The following is a 21416-nucleotide window of genomic DNA, read 5'->3' as shown; positions in this document are numbered from 1 at the left end:
CGGAGGCTCCATTATTCTCTATGTGGTGTGCGGCTCTGCGGGTGGAGGTCAGTGCTGGAGGCTCCATTATTCTCTATGTGGAGTGTGGCTCTGCGGGTGGAGGTCGGTGCTGGAGGCTCCATTATTCTCTATGTGGTGTGAGGCTCTGCGGGTGGAGGTCGGTGCTGGAGGCTCCATTATTCTCTATGTGGAGTGTGGCTCTGCGGGTGGAGGTCGGTGCTGGAGGCTCCATTCTCTATGTGGAGTGCGGCTCTGCGGGTGGAGGTAGGTGCTGGAGGCTCCATTATTCTCTATGTGGAGTGTGGCTCTGTGGGTGAAGGTCGGTGCTGGAGGCTCCATTATTCTATATGTGGAGTGCGGCTCTGCGGGTGGAGGTAGGTGCTGGAGGCTCCATTATTCTCTATGTGGAGTGCCGCTCTGCGGGCGGAGGTAGGTGCCGGAGGCTCCATTATTCTCTATGTGGAGTGTGGCTCTGCGGGTGGAGGTCGGTGCCGGAGGCTCCATTATTCTCTATGTGGAGTGCGGCTCTGCGGGTGGAGGTAGGTGCTGGAGGCTCCATTATTCTCTATGTGGAGTGCGGCTCTGCGGGTGGAGGTCGGTGCTGGAGGCTCCATTATTCTCTATGTGGAGTGCGGCTCTGCGGGTGGAGGTCGGTGCTGGAGGCTCCATTATTCTCTATGTGGAGGTCGGTGCTGGAGGCTCCATTATTCTCTATGTAACATAGTAACATAGTTATTAAGGTTGAAGGGAGACTTTAAGTCCATCTAGTTCAACCCATATCCTATCCTAACTTGCCCTAACATGTTGATCCAGAGGAAGGTAAAAAAAAACCCATGTGGCAAACAGTAAGCTTCACATTGGGGAAAAAAATTCCTTCCCGACTCCACATACGGCAATCAGACTAGCTCCCTGGATCAACGCAATATTAAGGAAACTAGTGTATATACCCTGTAATATTATACTTATCAAGAAAGGCATCCAGTCCCTTCTTAAATTTTAGTAGGGAATCACTCATTACAACATCATATGGCAGAGAGTTCCATAGTCTCACTGCCCTTACAGTAAAGAATCCGCATCTGTGATTATGCTTAAACCTTCTTTCCTCCAGACGTAGAGGATGCCCCCTTGTCCCCGTCACAGGTCTAAGAGTAAAAAGATCATTAGAAAGGTCTTTGTATTGTCCCCGCATATATTTATACATTGTAATAAGATCACCCCTAAGCCTTCGATTCTCCAAACTAAATAACCCCAAGTGTAATAACCTGTCTTGGTATTGCAGACCCCCTAGTTCCCTAATAACCTTGGTCGCTCTTCTCTGCACCCGCTCCAGTTCAGCTATGTCTTTCTTATACACCGGAGACCAGAACTGTACACAGTATTCTAAGTGTGGTCGCACTAGTGACTTATATAGAGGTAAAATTATGTCCTCCTCATGAGCATCTATGCCTCTTTTAATGCATCCCATTATTTTGTTTGCCTTTGCAGCAGCTGCCTGACACTGGCCACTAAATGTGAGTTTGTCGTCCACCCATACACCCAGGTCTTTTTCAGTGACAGTTTTGCCCAGTGTTTTACAATTAAGCACATAATTATACAACTTGTTCGTTCTACCCAATTGCATGACCTTACATTTATCCCCATTAAAGCTCATTTGCCATTTATCAGCCCAAACTTCTAGTTTACATAAATCCTCCTGTAATATAAAATTGTCCTCCTCTGTATTAATTACCCTGCAGAGTTTAGTGTCGTCTGCAAATATTGAAATTCTACTCTCTATGCCCCCTACAAGGTCATTAATAAATATGTTAAAAAGAAGCGGACCCAAAACTGATCCCTGTGGTACCCCACTGCTAACCGTGACCCAGTCCGAGTGTGCTCCATTAATAACCACCCTTTGTTTCCTATCCCTGAGCCAGCTCTTAACCCACCTACACATATTTTCCCCTATCCCCATTGTTCTCATTTTATGTATCAACCTTTTGTGTGGCACCGTATCAAAAGCTTTTGAAAAGTCCATGTACACCACATCCACTGCATTCCCTTGGTCCAGCCCTGAACTTACCTCTTCATAAAAGTTTATCAGATTAGTCTGACAGGAACGGTCCCTTGTAAACCCATGTTGATATTGGGTCATGAGGTTCTTCTTCTCCAGGTACTCCAGTATAGTATCTCTTAGAAAACCCTCCAGGATTTTACCCACAGTTGAGGTTAAACTTACAGGCCTATAATTTCCAAGTTCAGTTTTTGTCCCCTTTTTGAATATTGGCACCACATTTGCTATACGCCAGCCCTGTGGTACAGACCCTGTTATTATGGAATCTTTAAAGATTAAAAATAATGGTCTATCTATGACTGTGCTTAATTCCTGCAGTACTCGGGGGGTGTATCCCATCCAGGCCCGGGGATTTGTCAATTTTAGTGTTTTATAGACGCCGCCGTACTTCCTGCTGGGTTAAGCAGGTGACATTTAATGGAGAATTTTTATCCCTGATCATGTTATCCGTCATGGGATTTTCTTGTGTAAATACTGTTGAAAAAAAGTCATTTAGCATATTGGCTTTTTCCTCATCCTCCTCCACCATTTCACCCAGACTATTTTTAAGGGGACCAACACTATCATTTTTTAGCTTCTTACTATTTATGTAGTTAAAGAATATTTTGGGATTATTTTTACTTTCTCTGGCATTGAGTCTCTCTGTCTCAATCTTTGCTGTCTTGATTTGCTTTTTACAGAATTTATTTAATTTTCTGTATTTATTTAATGCCTCATCACTATTTACTTGCTTTAATTCTCTAAATGCTTTATTTTTATCTCTTATTGCGCCCCTTACAGCTCTATTTAGCCATAGTGGTTTCCTCCTATTTCTAGCATGTTTATTCCCATACGGTATATATTGTGGAGTGCGGCTCTGCGGGTGGAGGTCGTGCCGGAGGCTCCATTATTCTCTATGTGGAGTGCGGCTCTGCGGGTGGAGGTCGGTGCCGGAGGCTCCATTATTCTCTATGTGGAGTGCGGCTCTGCGGGTGGAGGTCGGTGCCGGAGGCTCCATTATTCTCTGTGGAGTGTGGCTCTGCGGGTGGAGGTCGGTGCTGGAGGCTCCATTATTCTCTATGTGGAGTGCGGCTCTGCGGGTGGAGGTCGGTGCTGGAGGCTCCATTATTCTCTATGTGGAGTGCGGCTCTGCGGGTGGAGGTCGGTGCTGGATGCTCCATTATTGTCTATGTGGAGTGTGGCTCTGCGGGTGGAGGTCAGTGCTGGAGGCTCCATTATTCTCTACTGTATGTGGAGTGCGGCTCTGTGGGTGGATGTAGGGGCCGTAGATTCCCCATTACTGAGCGCGGGGGACGTTAACCCCTTCAGGACGGAGACTCTTTTGGTGTTGTTGTTGCCACTTTATAAGAATCATTGCGTTTTTGTTCTGTTTCCTGTAATAGATACATACGACCCAACTATGGAAGACAGGAAAGGAGGAAACGGATTGTTCTCATAGTACAGGGCCCCTTTCTTGGCCACACAGAGTGTAATGCCCCCATTATGCCCCTTATACGGTATATATGATGCCCCCCACACAATATAATGCCTCCATAATGCCCCTGTAAGTAGGTGACTGGATGAAACACCCAGAATGTCGCGCTGCAGTACTGCAGGTAAATGCAGAGTAACGCGAACTCCACTAGATGGCAGTAGAGTAGAGAGTAAGCTGAAATCCTGCTAAGAGCAGACTAGCAGAACTTCAGCAGCCTACCACTAGGTGCCAGCAGGATAGTCAGAGAGTTGGGTCGATACAAGAGTTTTGCGTAGTACAAAGGGGAAATCCAAACACAGAGTCAGAGAAGTGCCAAAAGGTCAGTACCGGTATGTAGCAGAGGTATCATAAGAAAGAGACAGAATCAGGTCAGAGTCGAGTCCCGCGGTATCCAAACATACAGGGACACACAGAGTCGGGACGGGTAGGAGAGGGGTGCAAAGACACGGGCAAGGTCAGCTAAATGCAGCAAGACAAACCAGGAGTTCACCAGAGCCAGCTACAAACGCCGTAGGCAGGAAATATAACTGGCACTGCCTGCAGGATGCAGCACAGAGATATAGCAGACCCGACACAGGAATGAGGCAGAGAAAGTTAACCCCTGACATGACCAGACCGGGAAAAGAGAGACAAGACCAAAACCCGGTCTAGATCATGACACAGACAAAAACCATAAATAACCAATATAATTATTTATTTCCCTGATAATGGTGGGAATTGTTATCACTATGCCAACAGTGAATAATAACAAACAAGGTGATTACGAGGTGAAATATACAATATCAGATATTCAATGAATTCTCCGGCTCTCTCTCACTCTAATAACAGCCTCTAACCATAGGTTACTTTATCTATCAAAAAGGGTGATTTTCCTGACACATAGTCGACAACACTGTCTCTTCTGCGAACACAGACTATAGCGGGGTCTCTGCCTCTTCCCATTAGGCCATAAGTCCTCCTAACAAGGTCTGTCAAGGTTTGCTGGGCTGCCTTCACTTCAACTGGATTGTCTGTTTTACTTCCCTGGACCAACACCTGTACTGACGTAAATGCTGGAGCAATGGCCCAGGTCACTCGCTCTTCATTGCAGGCGTATACTACTGAGCGGAATCTCCTCACAAATCTTCGGTACTTGAGGAACTGCGCATGTCCTTGTACCAGAAGTAGTGAGAGCTGGGACTCTGCTCTTACCTGGTGTAGTTTGGACTCTGGGTCTTGTCATCTATGATTCTATGATTCTAGGTCACATTCTCCGGCCTTGATAGTCAGTCTGGACTCCGGGTCTTGGCCACCGCAGGTCTGATTCTCGGGCCTTGGCTGGCGTAGTCTGGACTCTGGGACTTGTCTGGTGCCGCCTGGGTTCTGCCACCACAACCAGCTGCCTTGGGCACTTTACCATGGCCTGGTACCTCAAATTCTTCACTGGCATCCCTTTTTTGCTTGCTGCAAAATCTGTTTTGGCTTTTGGGGCTATTGCCTTTATAATAACAGTAACCTGTATCATCAAGGTCACCTGACCTGGTGTACCATCTAGACTCTTTCTTCCTGAAACTCTCCCTCTTCCCATTGATTCCATAGGGTCCCGTCTAGATAGCAGTCTTTTGCACGAATGCCGCACAGCCCTGAGGATTTGTTCTTCTTATGTAACACACACCTTTTTACACCCCTTATGCAGTATATATGATGCCCATAACATAGTATAAAGTTACCACAGTACTGGCATCTCTCACACAAAAGATATTTCCACAATATCGCCAAACCTCCACACAATTAGTATAATCTCACAATACCACCATCCCATCACACAGTATAATCTTCTCACAATACCGCAGTTCAATCCACACAGTTCCATAGTACCATCATCCCACCACACTCAGTATAATGTTCCCACAGTACTGCCTTCCCCCCACTTTCTAATGTTCCCATAGTACTGCCCCCTACATGCACAATATAGTACCATCCACCCCACCGACAACATCACAGCTAATTAAGAAATACTTTCATAGCCCCATTCTTGGTGCAAATACTAATGAACCCAGGATCTATGAGATATTTACCAAACGATACTTGGATAGGCAGAGTGTATCATCCATAATGGTAGCCCACTCGGTCGCTATGGTGCCTATGAATTGACAGGGCTCAGTGGGTTCAGGTATTGGTCACCCTCTCCTTCCCATCATCACAATTTCAGTGATTTCCACATTCCCATGACGGTGATACCATTGAATAGAATAGAGAATCAGGGAGTCGGAAGCTCCTGATCCACCATTCAGCCTTCACCTGTGAGTCTGAGACTCCGTGCACTGCATCACCCCTGTAGAATGGAGCCTCAGTGCTCACACCGCGTAGACCAGAGCAGCACACCTCAGGAACCAGGTTGGGGGAGTAGTGTGTTTTTTTTCTTTTTCAAATATCAGGAATTGTGGGGGCATCATATTAAGAGAAGAGCTGTTGGGACCCTCATACTGAATGTGTGGCTGGTAGGGGCCATTATACTGGGGTTGTGGTGGACTTTAAATGCCTCCATACTGAGTCGCAGCCCTAATTTTGTGTAGCAGGTTGTGGTGGCCATAATACTGTGTGAGGTGCTGTGGGGGTCGTCATACTGTGTGAGAGACCGCATAAGGAGAACAATTTCCTTGTGATAAGTCGGATAGACCAAAGGTCAGCATTTCTTACACTTCTTAGGCTACTTTCACACTTGTGTTTTTTTGCTGTGCGTTTTTTCCACAAAAAACGCATAGAAAAAACGCATACAAATGCTGCGTTTTTTTCAAGCATTTTTATGCGCATGCAGGAAAAAAAACGCAGAGTTTGTATGAGTTTGTATGAGTTTGTATGAGTTTGTATGAGTTTGTATGAGTTTGTATGAGTTTGTATTTTTTCCAACATTGTTTGTCCTCACCAAAAAAATCAAGATAACAATTATTAGGGTTAGGATTAACACTAACCCTAAACCCTGACTCTACTAACCCTAACCCCTAACCCTTAACCTAACCCTAACCCAAACCCTAACCCCTAACTAACCCTAACCCTTAACCAAACCCTACTAACCCTAACCATAAACCCCCTAACCCCTAATTTCCATTGTTTAACCAATGGTCAACAAAAAAACGCATGCGCAAAAAAACGCATACATGCGCATACCAATGCGCACGTATGCGCACCCATAGACTTACAATGGGTGTCTTGCTGTAAAAAAATGCATTGCGTGCGCATGCGTTTTTTTGAGGCATGTCGGACGTCCAAAAAATGCAACAGGATGCATTTTGTGCGCCTGAGTGCACACTACAAAAAAACGCATGCGTATAAAAACGCATACAAACGCATGGGTATGTGCACATAAGCGCATCTCATGCAAAATATAGGGGAAAAAACGCATGCGTTTTTTAGCGCTAAAATACAGCGCAAAAAAACGCAAGTGTGAAACCGGCCTCAAGTTTATTTTTGAACTTCATACCATCTGGTCCAGGCCTGCCAAATACAACAGGAGCATGCAATCTGCAGAGTCTGGAGATATGACTCTGCAAATTCTACAGTATATATGTAGATAGATTTTTTTTTTTTTTTTTTTTTTTTTTTCTTTACGTTGGAGGGCCATTTCCAGCTATTGCTGTGGGATCTGTGATTCTATCTTCTCCACTATGTATAGGATAATAGAGTATAATAAAGTAGTTATGGATGTGACTTAACTAACATTATGCAGTGACTGTTTTCCCTATAGTGATGGATATTTCTTGTTGCTGAAACTGTGATATTTTTTTCCACTTTAAACAATTTTTTAACAACTCTGATTAGTGCGATCATCCAACATACGAGCCTCTGATGGCTCCGGTGATGCACTGTACTACTTTAGTGCCGTGTATCACCACTGCCTGTCAGTGTAGTACTACTGACCTCATACACATGAGATAAGTGTTGGCTGCAGTGTCGCTATCTGGGCATTACTGCCCTGATTGGTGTATGGGGCCCACATCGGGCCCAGTCTTCTCTGCTCCTGGCCCCAGTGGCAGGATTCTGCCGGTGCAGTAACTGAACCTGCATCCGAGATGTAGGTTCAGTTGCTGTGCGAGTCCAGGCCCACATGTCAATAGTTAAAGCTGCTCGCCAATCGAAGGCTGGCAGCTGACGTCAGCACGCACGTCGCCAGCGTATGACGTCATTGTCATTCACTGGCGATTGAGCGCTTGAAACGCCTGGAGGGATCATTGCTCACTGCAGGAGCATGGCGAGGTAAGGTGAACTTTTTTTTATTTTTATAGAAAGCGGCAAGCCACAATATGTTACACCGGCAGGATGGAGACACATGGACCATGTGTCTCCTTTCTGCCCGGGGCAGAATGGAGACACGAAGGCTGGACGGGAGATACGGGGGCAGAATGGAAATAGCGGGCAGGAGTGGAGACACGTGGGCAGTATTGGAAACACGGGGCAGGAAGGCGACATGGTGATGGAAACAGATGGAGCAGGATGGAGACAGATGGTGTAGGATCATGGGGCAGGATGGAGACAGATGGTGCAGCATGGAGACAGATGATGCAGCATCATGGTGCAGGATGGAGACAGATGATGCAGCATCATGGTGCAGGATGGAGACAGATGATGCAGCATCATGGTGCAGGATGGAGACAGATGATGCAGCATCATGGTGCAGGATGGAGACAGATGATGCAGCATCATGGTGCAGGATGGAGACAGATGATGCAGCATCATGGTGCAGGATGGAGACAGATGATGCAGCATCATGGTGCAGGATGGAGACAGATGATGCAGCATCATGGTGTAGGATGGAGACAGATGATGCAGCATCATGGTGCAGGATGGAGACAGATGGTGCAGCATCATGGGGCAGGATGGAGACAGATGGTGCAGCATCATGGGGCAAGATGGATATGATAAAGACAGCTGAGGCAGTATCATGGTACAGATGAGGCAGGATGGGTCATCACATGAGGGCAGAATGGGTACTCATGAGGACAGGATGGGAGAACATATGGCTGGAGCCAGGAATTTGACACACGGGCAGCCAGAAGGGGGGATATTATCATGGGGGCTAATTAAGGGATATTATTACTGCAGTGATGTATTTATTTTATTTTTTGAGGATACTGTTTTAAATGGGGGAGGTGGTCCTGTTACTGTGCAGAGCGACTATGTTGACTTTTATTAATTTGGTGTAGTTTAGAATTTGGGGATAAAAAGTGTTCTGCAAGCGGTGCTCTAGATAACTGTTATGTCTTGCAGAGATGAACCCTGACTGGAAGAAATGATGGTGGTCTGTGCTGGATGAAGATGAAAAGCAAAGATGAAGGACTTCACCTAGAGACGTCACTGGTGAGTCAGTGTGTTACCTGTATATTGACACTATATACAGAGCTCCTGTGTATAATGTCACTGGTGATCACTGTATTATCTGTACACTAACACTATATACAGATCGATCTCCTGTATATAATGTCACCGATGATCACTGCTGTAACGAATGGATGCGGAGGCAGAGATGGTGAAGTTCACATTCGTTTTTATTTCTGAAGTGGATCCTCGGGACCACGGTCCCGGGGGATCTGAAGGGGGCGTGACTAGTGAGCCCCGGGTACCCGTAGTAAGCCCCTCAGGCAGGGCCAGAATGGAATACCCGGAGGACACAGGTGCTACCTCCAGTTAGACCCCGAACACGTGGCAGCTGTCCCAGTGGGACCAAAAGGGATAGCAAAGGTTATATCAGAGTCCGTAATGAGCTGGGTCCTGGATCCGGTTAGTTGGTAAGGAGTCGGTTCCAGTGACCTTCACACAGTCCTTGGACTCGGATGGCTGTTGGCGGAACGGGATGGCTTAGGCCCAGATGGTTGTAGATATAACCAGGTAACACAGGATACTGATATGCTGTGGAGACAGAGAGCATTAGACAATGCACAGAGACTGCAGATGCAGCGCAGACGGGTTAGCATGAGAACCGGATGTAGCAATGATAGATACAGTTGTGGCCAAAAGTATTGACACCCCTGCAATTTTGTCAGATAATACTCAGTTTCTTCCTAAAAATTATTGCAAACACAAATTCTTTGTTATTATTATCTTCATTTAATTTGTCTTCACCCCTTAATGTCTATGGACGTGCACAGTCCGTCATGGCAGGAGGTAACTTTCAGTATCATGACGGACTCTGCACGTCCTGCCTTTGAACTGTTACTGCGTGTAAACACGCAGTTTCAGTTCGGTGCCGACAGCTGTCTATGACAGCTGAGAGGCACAGTAAGGGGGGCAGGGACCCTTGCCCTTGGTCCCTGCACCCACAGCTCTGTGATTGGTCAGTCAATCTGATAGACCAAACACAGCATTGATCAGCAAGAGAAGCTGAAATTTGAGTTTCTCCTTGCCTGATCAGTGTAGGAGCCCGGCGCTGCAGTGGCTGAGCCTCCTGCACTGACAGCTAGGAATGGAGCCCCCTCCGCCCCTGGCTGTTAACCCCCTCACTGCTGCGATCGAGCGTGATCGCAGCGTTCAGAGGGGGGGGCTAGAGGGTAGGCGGCTCCCTCTGCCTCAGGTTGGCATCCCTGCGATGTAATCGCGGGGCCCGACCTGTGCCATGATGACCCGGAGGTGTCATGACAACCTCCGGGTCATTTACCTACAGAGAGTTGGTGAGATCATGCTCACAGCATGGTGTCAGCAGCTCTCAGCATTGGTATAATGCATTACAATGCTGGAACATTGTAATGTATTATACCTAAAGTGAAAACGAAAGTGAAAGTCCCATAAAGGGACAAGGTTGAAAAAAAAACAAAAACATTTTTTTAAAAAATATGTAAAAAAAAAATAACATAAAAAATTCACTAAAAAATCCCCTAAAAACTACACATTTTTATGTAAAAAAATAAACAAAGAAATACACATGTTTGGTATCGCCATGTCCCTAAAAATCCCATCTATAAAAGTATCACCCTAGTTAACCCGTTCAGTGAACGCCGTAAAAAAAAAAAACACAAAGTAGCAAATTATACTTTTTTCAAGCAGTATCATCATACCGCTTGGAAAAAGTGCAATAACACGCGATCAAAAAGACGGATATAAATAACCATGGTACCGCTGAAAACGTCATTTTGTCCCGCAAAAAAACGAGCCGCCATACAGCATCATCAGCAAAAAAATACAAAAGTTATAGCTCACAGAATAAAGTGATGCAAAAATATTTTTTCTATAAAAGTTTTTATTGTGCAAAAAACACCAAAACATAAAAAAACGACGTAAATGAGGTATTGCTGTAATCATAGTGACCCGAAGAATAAAGCTGCCGTACTAATTTTACCACATGCGGAACGGAGGGGGAAATAAAAAACCATTCCTAAATTGCTGGTTTTTGTTCATTCAAAAAATGCACAGAAAAATCAGAATAGAAAGCGATCAAAAAAGTTATGTGCCCGAAAATGGTACCAATAAACACGTCAGCTCTTCCCGCAAAAATCAAGCACTCACATGACTCTGTCGGCCGAAATATGGAAAAATTATAGCTCATTGAAGATCATTTTTGTGGAAAAAATATGATTTTTCAATTTTACGGCTCTACCATATAACCTTCTGTGAAGCCCTTGGGGGTTCAAAGTGCTCAACACACATTTAGATAAGTTCCTTGGGGGTCTAGTTTCCAATGGGGTCACTTGTGGGGGGTTTCCACTGTTTAGGTACATCAAGGGCTCTCCAAACACGACAAAATCTCAAACGATGCTCCTTCCCTTCTGAGCACTGCCGTGCACTTAAAGAGTGCTCTTCCTCCACACATGGGGTATCAGTGTACTCAGGAGAAATTGCACAACAATTATTGTGGTTCATTTTCTCCTGATACCCTTGACAAAATAAAAAAAAATTGCGTCCAAATAAAAATTTTTGGGAAAAAAGTTAAATGTTCATTTTTTTTCTTTACACATTGCTTCAATTCTTTTGAAGTACCTAAACGGTTAATAAACTTCCTGAATGTGGTTTTGAACACCTTGAGGGTGCAGTTTTTAAAAAAAAAAAAAAAATTAAATTTTTGTAAATTTTGTTGGAAAAATGAGAAATCGCTGGTCAACTTCTAACCCTTATAACTTCCTAACAAAAAAAAATTTTGGTTCCAAAATTGTGCTGATGTAAAGTAGACATGTGGGAAATGTTATTTATTAACTATTTTTTGTGACATATCTCTCTGATTTAAGGGCATAAAAATTAAAAGTTTGAAAATTGCAAAATTTTAAAATTTTTTGCCATATTTCCGTTTTTTTCAGAAATAAACGCAAGTCATATCGAATAAACTTTACCACTAACATGAAGTACAATATGTCACGAAAAAACATTCTCAGAATCAGTGGGATACGTTGAAGCGTTCCAGAGTTATAACCACATAAAGTGACAGTGGTCTGATTTCAAAATTAAGGCCTGGTCTTTAACCTACAAAATGGCATGGTCGTTAAGGGGTTAAATGAAAAAACACAAAAAGAATTGTCCTAAAGCCAAATTGGATATAATTCCACACCAAACATAAAAAAGAGGGTGGACAAAAGTATTGGCACTGTTGGAAAAATCATGTGATGCTTCTCTAATTTGTGTAATTAACAGAACCTGTAACTTACCTGTGGCACCTAACAGGTGTTGGCAATAACTAAATCACACTTGCAGCCAGTTGACATGGATTAAAGTTGACTCAACCTCTGTCCTGTGTCCTTGTGCATACCACATTGAGCATGGAGAAAAGAAAGAAGACCAAAGAACTGTCTGAGGACTTGAGAAACCAAATTGTGAGGAAGCATGAGCAATCTCAAGGCAACAAGTCCATCTCCAAAGACCTGAATGTTCCTGTGTCTACCGTGCGCAGTGTCATCAAGAAGTTTAAAGCCCATGGCACTGTGGCTAACCTCCCTAGATGTGGACGGAAAAGAAAAATTGACAAGAGATTTTAACGCAAGATTGTGCGGATGTTGGATAAAGAACCTCCACTAACATCCAAACAAGTTCAAGCTGCCCTGCAGTCCGAGGGTACAACAGTGTCAACCCGTACTATCCGTCGGCGTCTGAATGAAAAGGGACTGTATGGTAGGAGACCCAGGAAGACCCCACTTCTTAGGAGAAAAAAAGAGGCATTCAAAGAAAAGAACACGGTCCCTACAGTCAAGCATGGCAAAGGTTGCCTGATGTTTTGGGGTTGCTTTGCTGCCTCTGGCACTGGACTGCTTGACCGTGTGCATGGCATTATGAAGTCTGAAGACTACCAACAAATATTGCAGCATAATAAAGCTGGGTCTCCCTCAGAGGTCATGGGTCTTCCAGTAGGACAATGACCCAAAACACACTTCAAAAAGCACTAGAAAATGGTTTGAGAGAAAGCACTGGAGACTTCTAAGGTGGCCAGCAATGAGTCCAGACCTGAATCCCATAGAACACCTGTGGAGAGGTCTAAAAATGGCAGTTTGGAGAAGGCACCCTTCTAATATCAGGGACCTGGAGCAGTTTGCCAAAGTAGAATGGTCTAAAATTCCAGCAGAGCATTGTAAGACACTCATTGATGGTTACTCATTGATGGTTACTGGAAGCGGTTGGTCGCAGTTATTTTGGCTAAAGGTTGTGCAACCAAGTATTAGGCTGAGGATGCCAATACTTTTGTCTGGCCCATTTTTGGAGTTTTGTGTTTTTTTTTGTTTTTTTTTTCATTTAAGACAAATGAAATGAAGATAATACCAAAGAATTTGTGATTGCAATCATTTTCAGGAAGAAACTGAGTATTATCTGACAAAATTGCAGGGGTGTCAATACTTTTGGCCACAACTGTTCTCATTGCTCCAGCGCTCTCCCTATGGAGGAGAGGCCAGAAATAGCAGCCAGTGCCCTGCCATTGGTTAATTGTTTTTTTGAATAATGCATGCAGCCCCTTTAAGAAGGCAAGAGAGTGGGCGGGTGTGCCCTAATAGTCTTAGCTGCAGATCTCCTCACAGGACTCCAGGAGGAGGCAGGAGGGAGGACAGAACGCTGAGCAGCAGCATGAGAGGCTAGAGGTGAGTGCCCAGAACGGAGAGCAGCGGCAGGCCTGGATGCAGCGCCAGGTGTAACAGCGGCAGACCTGGGCGCAGCGCCAGGACGGGAACCGGGTGTAACAACTGTATTACCTGTACACAGACATTGCATACTAAGTACAGATCTCCTGTGTATAATGGCACTTATGGTGATATTAGTATAGTGTATTTTTATTACTGATCAGTATTGTAGTATTCAGTCACTATGTGGTGGTAATATATTGTCCGGCCATGGTGTGACTGTATTTGTTCCTTGTATGTCGTATTATTGGTCACCATGTGGTGGTAATATGTGGTCTGGACATGGTGAGGTGGTATTTGTTCCTTTTATATGATATTATTCGATCATTGTGGTAATATGTGGTATGGACCTGGTGTGGCGGTATTTGTTCTTTGTATGTGGTATTATAGGTCACTATGTGGTGGTAATCTGGTGTCTGGTCATGGTGCAGTGGTACTTGTCTCCTGTATGTGATATTATTGGTGATTTTAAAAATTGAAAAATAAATAAAAATATACCTAAATTGTGTTTGGATATTTTAACAAATGTTTAATAGGTTAGAGTAGGGCATCGCCAAAAGAGTCCACCTCTTGGCGGCTTAAAGAATCTTTTGCCCAAAACAAAAGCTGCTGGCAATATGTGTGATCTGGTGATGGGAAATGTTAATGTGTGGTGAGAATTGTAGTTTTTCCAAGAGAGAGCGGTGGGACAGTGGACAGTTCGAGGTGTGGAGGCGGGGCTGGGGTGGAGCCTGGGCGGAGTCTCAAGGGGGTCCCAAAAATGTTGCCAGCATGGGGCCCCGAAATTCCTAGTGCCAGCCCTTGTTGGCTGTACGGTTATTTGGCAGACGGCTATCTCTCCCAACTCTCCCATACACAAATATTCCAGCTTTTCTGTGGTCTGTAAGAGAGAGTCACCACCAGAGTCCTCTAGAGGAGCATTATCTACAGGAAGAAAAAACGGATTAGCCTCTGAAATTCTGGATGCCAGATAAGAAAATCAGAAATTTTCTTTATTGGACAATAAAGAAAATTTCTTCAGGAACTAAGAAGCTGGATTTTCTTGTTCATCTCATGTAACTTTAGTCTAATGTGTATGGGGGCGATAAAAGGTAACTTATTGGGTGCTGCCTCTGGCTCAGACTAATAGATCTTCGTACATTGCAGTCCCAGACACTATTATTAGGCATGTAAGTATCGTAATACCTTGGCTGCCACATACTATCGAGTACTTGGGGGAGGAGGGGATTCGGCCAAACTCTTTCACACCTTCTTAGACATACCTCCCATCCGTCCCGGATCTGGCGGGACAGTCCCGATTTTGACTGTCTGCCCCGATGTCCCGCCCGGGAGCTTATTTTTCCTGCATTGCACTGAGCCACCATGCTCCCCCATGCACCTACCCCATCCTCGCCCTCCCAGAGAGACCCACCGGCCACCGCAGCTCCTCACTGATAAATCCCAGCAATGACGTCGCTGGGCTGCTCTGTGCCCACAGGACCTGTGATGAGGTCACAGGAGGGGAGGAGTCAGGGGTCACATGATAAGGGGCCTAGGTGTATGCAGGACTCTGCTGTGCTGGTTGTCATTGTGCTAGATGAGGGGAAGTTTATGTTTGGGGTCAGGAGGGGTTTACAGGGTGTACGGAGCGGAGCCGCGCGTGTACGAGGTGTACAGAGCAGAGATGTGTACTGTTATGAATGGGTAACCGAGGAGGGGGAAAAAAAGACAACAAGCTAAGTCTCAGAAAACAAGAGAAGTTGGTAACTATGCAGACTGCAGATCCCTGATCTTAACCGCACAACTAGAAGCAGTCGTGGAGCGTTCCTAGGATGGTCCTAGACGCCTCGTCACAACCGGAGAGCTAAATAAGCCTAAAGCAGGCAAAGAGGAAAACTAACTGCCCCAGAGCAGACCCCAAAGGAAAGACAGCCCCCACATGTATTGACGGTTAAACAAGGTGAAAATACAAACAAAGGCAGGAAAATAGGCTGAGTAAACGATGGGGCCCAGCTAACTAAAAAGGACAGGAAAGGAAAGACACTTTCTGCAATCTGCCAAAAAAAACCTACAAAAATATTGTCCAACACTTCTGATAGCAAAATTAACCCTGAAGTCACTAGACTTCTAAACCTATATCAGCACTCTGAAATATTCTGAGACAGAGCAAAAAAGAGGCCAATCTAATAAGGGACAAAAAGCAGATTGGCAAATACTGAATAATAGAAGTGGAAATTCAGCATAGCTCCAGCAGGGGGCAAGCTGATTACACAAAAAACTGAATTGACCAACAAGCGCAAGTGTGAACACTAGCAAAAAGCAAACTTAACTTGAGAAGACTGGAAGAGAGCTGAAGTCCAGGACCTGAGAAGTAGACTGAATCACCAGCACCAGGATAAGGCGTCGGCTGTCTTATATCCAGTCTGATACTCCAGAGATCCAATCATTATCTTCCTCATCAGGTGGCAGATCACTACCACTTAAACCAACCTCACTACCTCCTGTCACCACCAGAGGGAGAACGGAAGGGGAACTCTCAACTAGTGGAGCAGAAAATGAGTTCATGTCAGTGTACAAGGTGTACGGAGTGGAGCTGTGTGTGTACTAGGTGTACGGAGCAGAGCTGTGTGTGTACGAGGTGTATGGAGCAAAGTCGTATGTGTACAAAGTTTATGGAGTGGAGCCATGTGTGTACAAGGTGTACAGAGCGTGGCCGCGTGTATACAAGGTGTATGGACTAGAGCCGCATGTGTAGGAGGTTTACGGAATGGAGCCGTGTGTGTGTGTGCGCGAGGTGTACGGAGCGGAGCCGTGTGTGTACAAGGCATACAAAGCGGGACTGTGAGTGTACAAGGTGTTTGGTGGGGAGCATTCATACCTCCCAACCATCCCGGATCCAGCGGGACAGTCCCGATTTTGAGAGAGAGTCTGCCCCATTGCCCCGGTCGGTGGCTTACTTTTCCCACTGACACAAGAGTACATGATGGAGCCCCGAGGAGCACTTTAGAATTCGCAAGTGACGTGCACCCGGATGTGACGAGCTAGAAGCTGACCGAAATTTAGATAATTTCAGGAGGAGATTGTGACGGAACCATGGAGGCTCTTCAGGGTATGCTTCAGATCCATCACTGTGTCCTCCTCCAACATCGCGGACAGCGGGATCGCCTTGGACTAGGGGATGTCGGCCATGTGAGCGGATCATGATATATCCTGCACTGGGAGGCTCTGGTGGGCACTGCAATGGGAGCCGGGCTGCTATAGTATCTTTATAGAATCTTTCTCTCTCTGTTCTTTCTTTCCCCTCTTTCTCTCCCTCTTTCTCTCCCTCTCTGTTCTTTCTCTGTTCTTTCTTTCCCCTTTCTTTCTCTTTATTTCTTTCTCTCTGTTCTTTCTTTCATTCTCGCTCTTTCTTTCTGTTCTTTCTCTTTCATTCTTTCTTTATCTCTGTTCTTTCTTTCCCCTCTTTCTGACTCTCTCCTTCTGTTCTTTATTTCTTTTCCCTTTCTTTCTCTCTGTTCCTTCTTGCTTTCCCTTTTTTTCTGTCCCATATTTCTCTGTTCTTTTTTTCTCTGTTCTTTCTTTCCCCTCTTTCTCCCTTTCTATTTTCTTTCCCCTTTCTTTCTTTCTTTCTTTCTTTCTTTCTCTGTTCTTTCTTTCCCCTCTTTCTTTTTCTCTGGTCTTTTTTCTCTGTTTCTTGCTTCTTTCCCCCTCTGTTCTTTCTTTCCCCCTCTGTTCTTTCTTTCCCCCTCTGTTCTTTCTTTCCCCCTCTGTTCTTTCTTTCCCCCTCTGTTCTTTCTTTCCCCCCTCTGTTCTTTCTTTCCCCCCTCTGTTCTTTCTTTCCCCCCTCTGTTCTTTCTTTCCCCCCTCTGTTCTTTCTTTCCCCCCTCTGTTCTTTCTTTCCCCCCTCTGTTCTTTCTTTCCCCCTCTGTTCTTTCTTTCCCCCTCTGTTCTTTCTTTCCCCCTCTTCAGTACCAGTCAGTGTGCCCTCAGTACCAGTCAGTGTGATCAGCAGTGCTAAATTGGTGTGGTTGGAGCATGAACAAGGGTGTGACTAGTTGGAAATGGGTGTGGTCAGGCGTGGCCTAAAATTTGCCACGGCTCGATGCAACCTTTTTCCCTCTTTCCCTTCTTCAAAGGTTGGGAAGTATGTCTTAGATGCCATATTTGCTTTGGCAGCAACAAGTAGGTAAACTGCCAGGGTTTTTGTTGCAGCCACACCTGTGCCGTCCCTGCGGTGTACATCTATGTTCTGGGGCCCAAAAGAGTTCATTTTTTTTAAACAATTGTTTATTGTGTGAAAAAATAAAATGTGTATTCTGCTTTTCCCATGTTTTCTTCTTCGTACAAGAATTGTTGGAGTCAATTTTCTTTAGAAACATTTTAATATCTGTTTTTTTCTGGTGTTTTCTTGCAATATAGGAAAGCCTAAGGCCAGAAATAAACCCCATAAAACACTGTACATGGAGACTTTGGGATCAGATCATTTCTGTCCTTTGTGCTTGTGGAAACAAGAAAACCTTTTATAAAAGCCTCAAACTTCTGTGTTTGAATCAGACATGAGATCTAACGTGATAGATTCCAGTGTGGGGAAGACGGGAAACCTTCATATAGACAGCCGGTGGGGATGGAGTCAGTGACGGACTCTGGCCAAATATGTTTCTAGAGCCGTAGTAGAAGATGAAGATGTCGTCCTCATCATGAAATAGTTATTTCTCCTGTCACGTGTAATGAATATCTCCTGCAGTATTGCTAATGCCGATTCCAGTGTCGGTAAATGAGACGAGAATTAGCGTTATGGAAGATGAGTCTATGAGGAACGTATTCAGCTGCCGACTCCGAGGAAGAAACTGCTTGTTGTCTGTGGCCTAAATATATAGGTTTTATTAGTAGATGTAAAGAAGAAAACTAAATACTGTAAAATAATCTCCTCATATGTTTCCCTTATCTCCAGTAATTGTATTATTACACAGGATTTTTATGATGTTACATCGGCTCATCTTCTCATTCAGGTCTCTACAATATCGGATCCTCTCAGTGAAGATCTTCTACAAAAGAGAATTTTCCTGATTTACCCATCAAAGATGGATATGGACAGAGACAAGATGGCCGAGAGGATATTACACCTCACCCTAGAGATCCTCCTCCGGCTTACTGGAGAGGTGAGAGATTCTGATGCCGTCACATTACATCATTCTTATCTATGGGAATAACAGATGGACAGAACTGGAGAGGTGAGGACTCTGGAAATGTCTGTAGTGAGATTTATTACTGTCTTTCCATAACCAGGATTACACAGTAGTGAAGAAGACCTCTAGTGAGCGCTGTCGGGACCCTGTGTCTGAGGGATGGGGAAGACCCCTGAGCCCAATCACTGGGCCTCCACCTCACCCCCTGATACATGAGGACATCAATGACCAGAAGATCCTAGAACTCATCCACAAGATGATTGAGCTGCTGACTGGAGAGGTGACACTGCTGGGAATGCTGGGACATTACACAGTAATGCTATGAAGGGATCGGGGGTATGACGGCATCATTGTATGTGTCAGGTTCCTATAAGGTGTCAGGATGTCGCCGTCTATTTCTCCATGGAGGAGTGGGAGTATTTAGAAGGACACAAAGATCTGTACAAGGACGTCATGACGGAGGTTCCCCAGCCCCTCACATCACCAGGTAATAGACAGGACTAAATACACACGGCCTATAATTATCTGTATGTAAAGAATGAATTCAGTCCCTGCATGTGTTTCCTCCAGTTCTATCCAGTAAGAGGACAACACCAGAGAGATGTCCCCGTCCTCTTCTTCCACAGGACTGTAAACAAGAAGATCTCCATGTTCCTCAGGATCATCAGGTAGATGGAGAGAAGGTGTCATGAGATCTCCCCTATGATGTGTAGACGGCTGTGAAGGTCTTGTGCTCAGTTTTGTTTTATCCCCCAGTATTATATGTTTTATACTTGTGTAATGAGAACGGTGGAGATGGCAGGATTAGAGCTGATCATAGATGTGACTTCTCCATCTGTCTGTGACTTTTACAATATTTGTTTCAGGGTGAAGATCTGACCCATATTAATACTACAGAGACATATGTGAGGGGTGATGAGAGGTGTAAAGAGGAGATTCTGACATATGACTACCCAGGTGAGTAGTAACCACTAAATGCAGAGAAGTCACAGATTCGTCTTACAGGAAAGATATGTATTTTTGTACCGTGTTAGCCAGTAGAGAGAGATACATTTAGAATTGAGAGTCCTCAGTAGTTGATACCTTTTAATGGCTAACTGAAAAGATGGTAACAAATTGCAAGCTTTCTAGAATACTCAGGTCTTTTCATCAGGCATAGAATAATACAAAATCTGAAGAATCACATATTTATACACAACACAGCACACAAAGAAATAATGCAATAGATAAGACAAGAGACGTGAAGCAGAGCTATCATTATAAGAGAGTGATAAACAGTTGTGGCCATAAATATTGGAACAGTTCATAGATAATAATAATGTTTTATTGTCCTCTGATTGGGGTCTGAGTTCTGTGTTGTGATGGCCCCGCAAGGTCTGGGGTGCAAATTCCTTAATTGATGTAAAAAGACATAAATCCATGCAACACATTCAATCCTGCATTAAGATTCTTCTCAGTCAATGTCTGTGGCTGCTATGTCGGTGGTGTCTTCTGACCGTGTCACAATCATGAGATCACCATTTTGCCTCTAGACCACAACATTCTCCTCCACTCAAAACTATTCAAATGACCTTTGGTATTGAAAGCCCTTTTCTATAGAACTTACCACCTGGAGGATCCACCTAGCTCCTGGGATTAGAAGACGCAGACCCTTACCTGCCCAGGTCTGTAAACTACAAAGCCAAATGACAGTGTATGTAGGATCTGCTGACAAGTTAGAAATTCACTTGAAGAAAAGTATTATGATCGGTCTGTAAGAGAAAGCGGAGGGTAATGATGCTGTTGGCTTCCTAGATCCCTGATATCTTATTGGATGAATCTCCCTTCTCTCCCTCCTGTGCTGCTGAATGTCTCATATGGTCCCTACAAGACCAGGTCCAGTCTTTCTGGCCAAACTTAGCTTTTATGATCGACATCATTAAATGTGCAGTGAGGCCAAGTGTGAATTTCTGTACAATAACAACAGTTTCCCTTTATCCTGACTTTTCAATTTGTATTAAAACTAATTTCAAGGAGGATTGTGATAAACTACAGGAAAACCATTACACCTGTGCCATGATATATCTCTAAGCTGTGCATGGCTGATGGGCTCAGGACTCATAGTGGCTCCAATGGTCCATCATAAATGAGTGCAACTCCGGTTTACTGTTGGAGTTCTCCCCTCATGCCTAAGTTGTTGGGGATGTAGCATTTTTATTCTATGTTTTTTTGGGGGGTTTTTTTTTTACCTGTTCATTCTGTGTGATAGTGTGATTGTGGTGGGATTGTTCTGCGTCACTTATGTGAGTCTGTAACTCTCTGATAGTCTTAAAAAAATCTCTCCATCGCTTTTTCCAAATGCATAAGAGTCTTACTGTAAATAAAAGCTCTCCATTGCCTTAGATCTAAATTTAAGGTGAACCCTTCAGCAGGATTGTACACAGCAACCTACACATAGTGTCAGGTCAGCGCCATTATACTGATTACATTGATATCTGGTGATGAAATCCGTCTTGTGGTTGTTGTTTAATGGTGACATTTTGCTGGATGTAATTTTTTTTCTAAGCCTCACAATATTATATAAGAATTATGTAAAAATGCGGAGCAGGTTACTGAGGGATCAGTAACCTGTCAAAAGCCAATACAGATGCATATGTAAGCAGAGCACCACATAAAGCCCCGCCCAC

General features: G+C 44.5%; 1 protein-coding gene, 1 long non-coding RNA gene and 1 pseudogene across 2 annotated transcripts; 2 read left to right on the top strand and 1 right to left on the bottom strand.

Moving 5' to 3' along the window:
• LOC141059268 (uncharacterized) overlaps window positions 1–21416 on the top strand; it is a 285741-nt pseudogene that overhangs the window by 261708 nt on the left and 2617 nt on the right.
• On the top strand, window positions 2931–20427 carry LOC141059265 (gastrula zinc finger protein XlCGF53.1-like). The gene is made up of 7 exons (XM_073555585.1): window positions 2931–3083; window positions 18574–18723; window positions 18851–19030; window positions 19114–19237; window positions 19321–19418; window positions 19617–19707; window positions 20283–20427. Exons 1-7 carry the CDS (start codon window positions 2949–2951, stop codon window positions 20318–20320), a joined length of 816 nt encoding a protein of 271 aa, XP_073411686.1. The 5' UTR covers window positions 2931–2948; the 3' UTR covers window positions 20321–20427.
• LOC141059274 (uncharacterized) lies at window positions 9029–15057 on the bottom strand. The gene is made up of 2 exons (XR_012222409.1): window positions 14997–15057; window positions 9029–9410 (listed from the first exon to the last, which is right to left on the bottom strand). It is a non-coding gene; the product is annotated as an uncharacterized lncRNA (long non-coding RNA).

The sequence above is a fragment of the Dendrobates tinctorius genome, unplaced genomic scaffold (genome assembly GCF_039654945.1).
Source record: "Dendrobates tinctorius isolate UK_male_01 unplaced genomic scaffold, ASM3965494v1 ptg000226l, whole genome shotgun sequence".
In the NCBI taxonomy this organism is placed as follows: Eukaryota; Metazoa; Chordata; class Amphibia; order Anura; family Dendrobatidae; genus Dendrobates; species Dendrobates tinctorius.
This window is presented reverse-complemented; position numbering and strand designations above follow the sequence as displayed.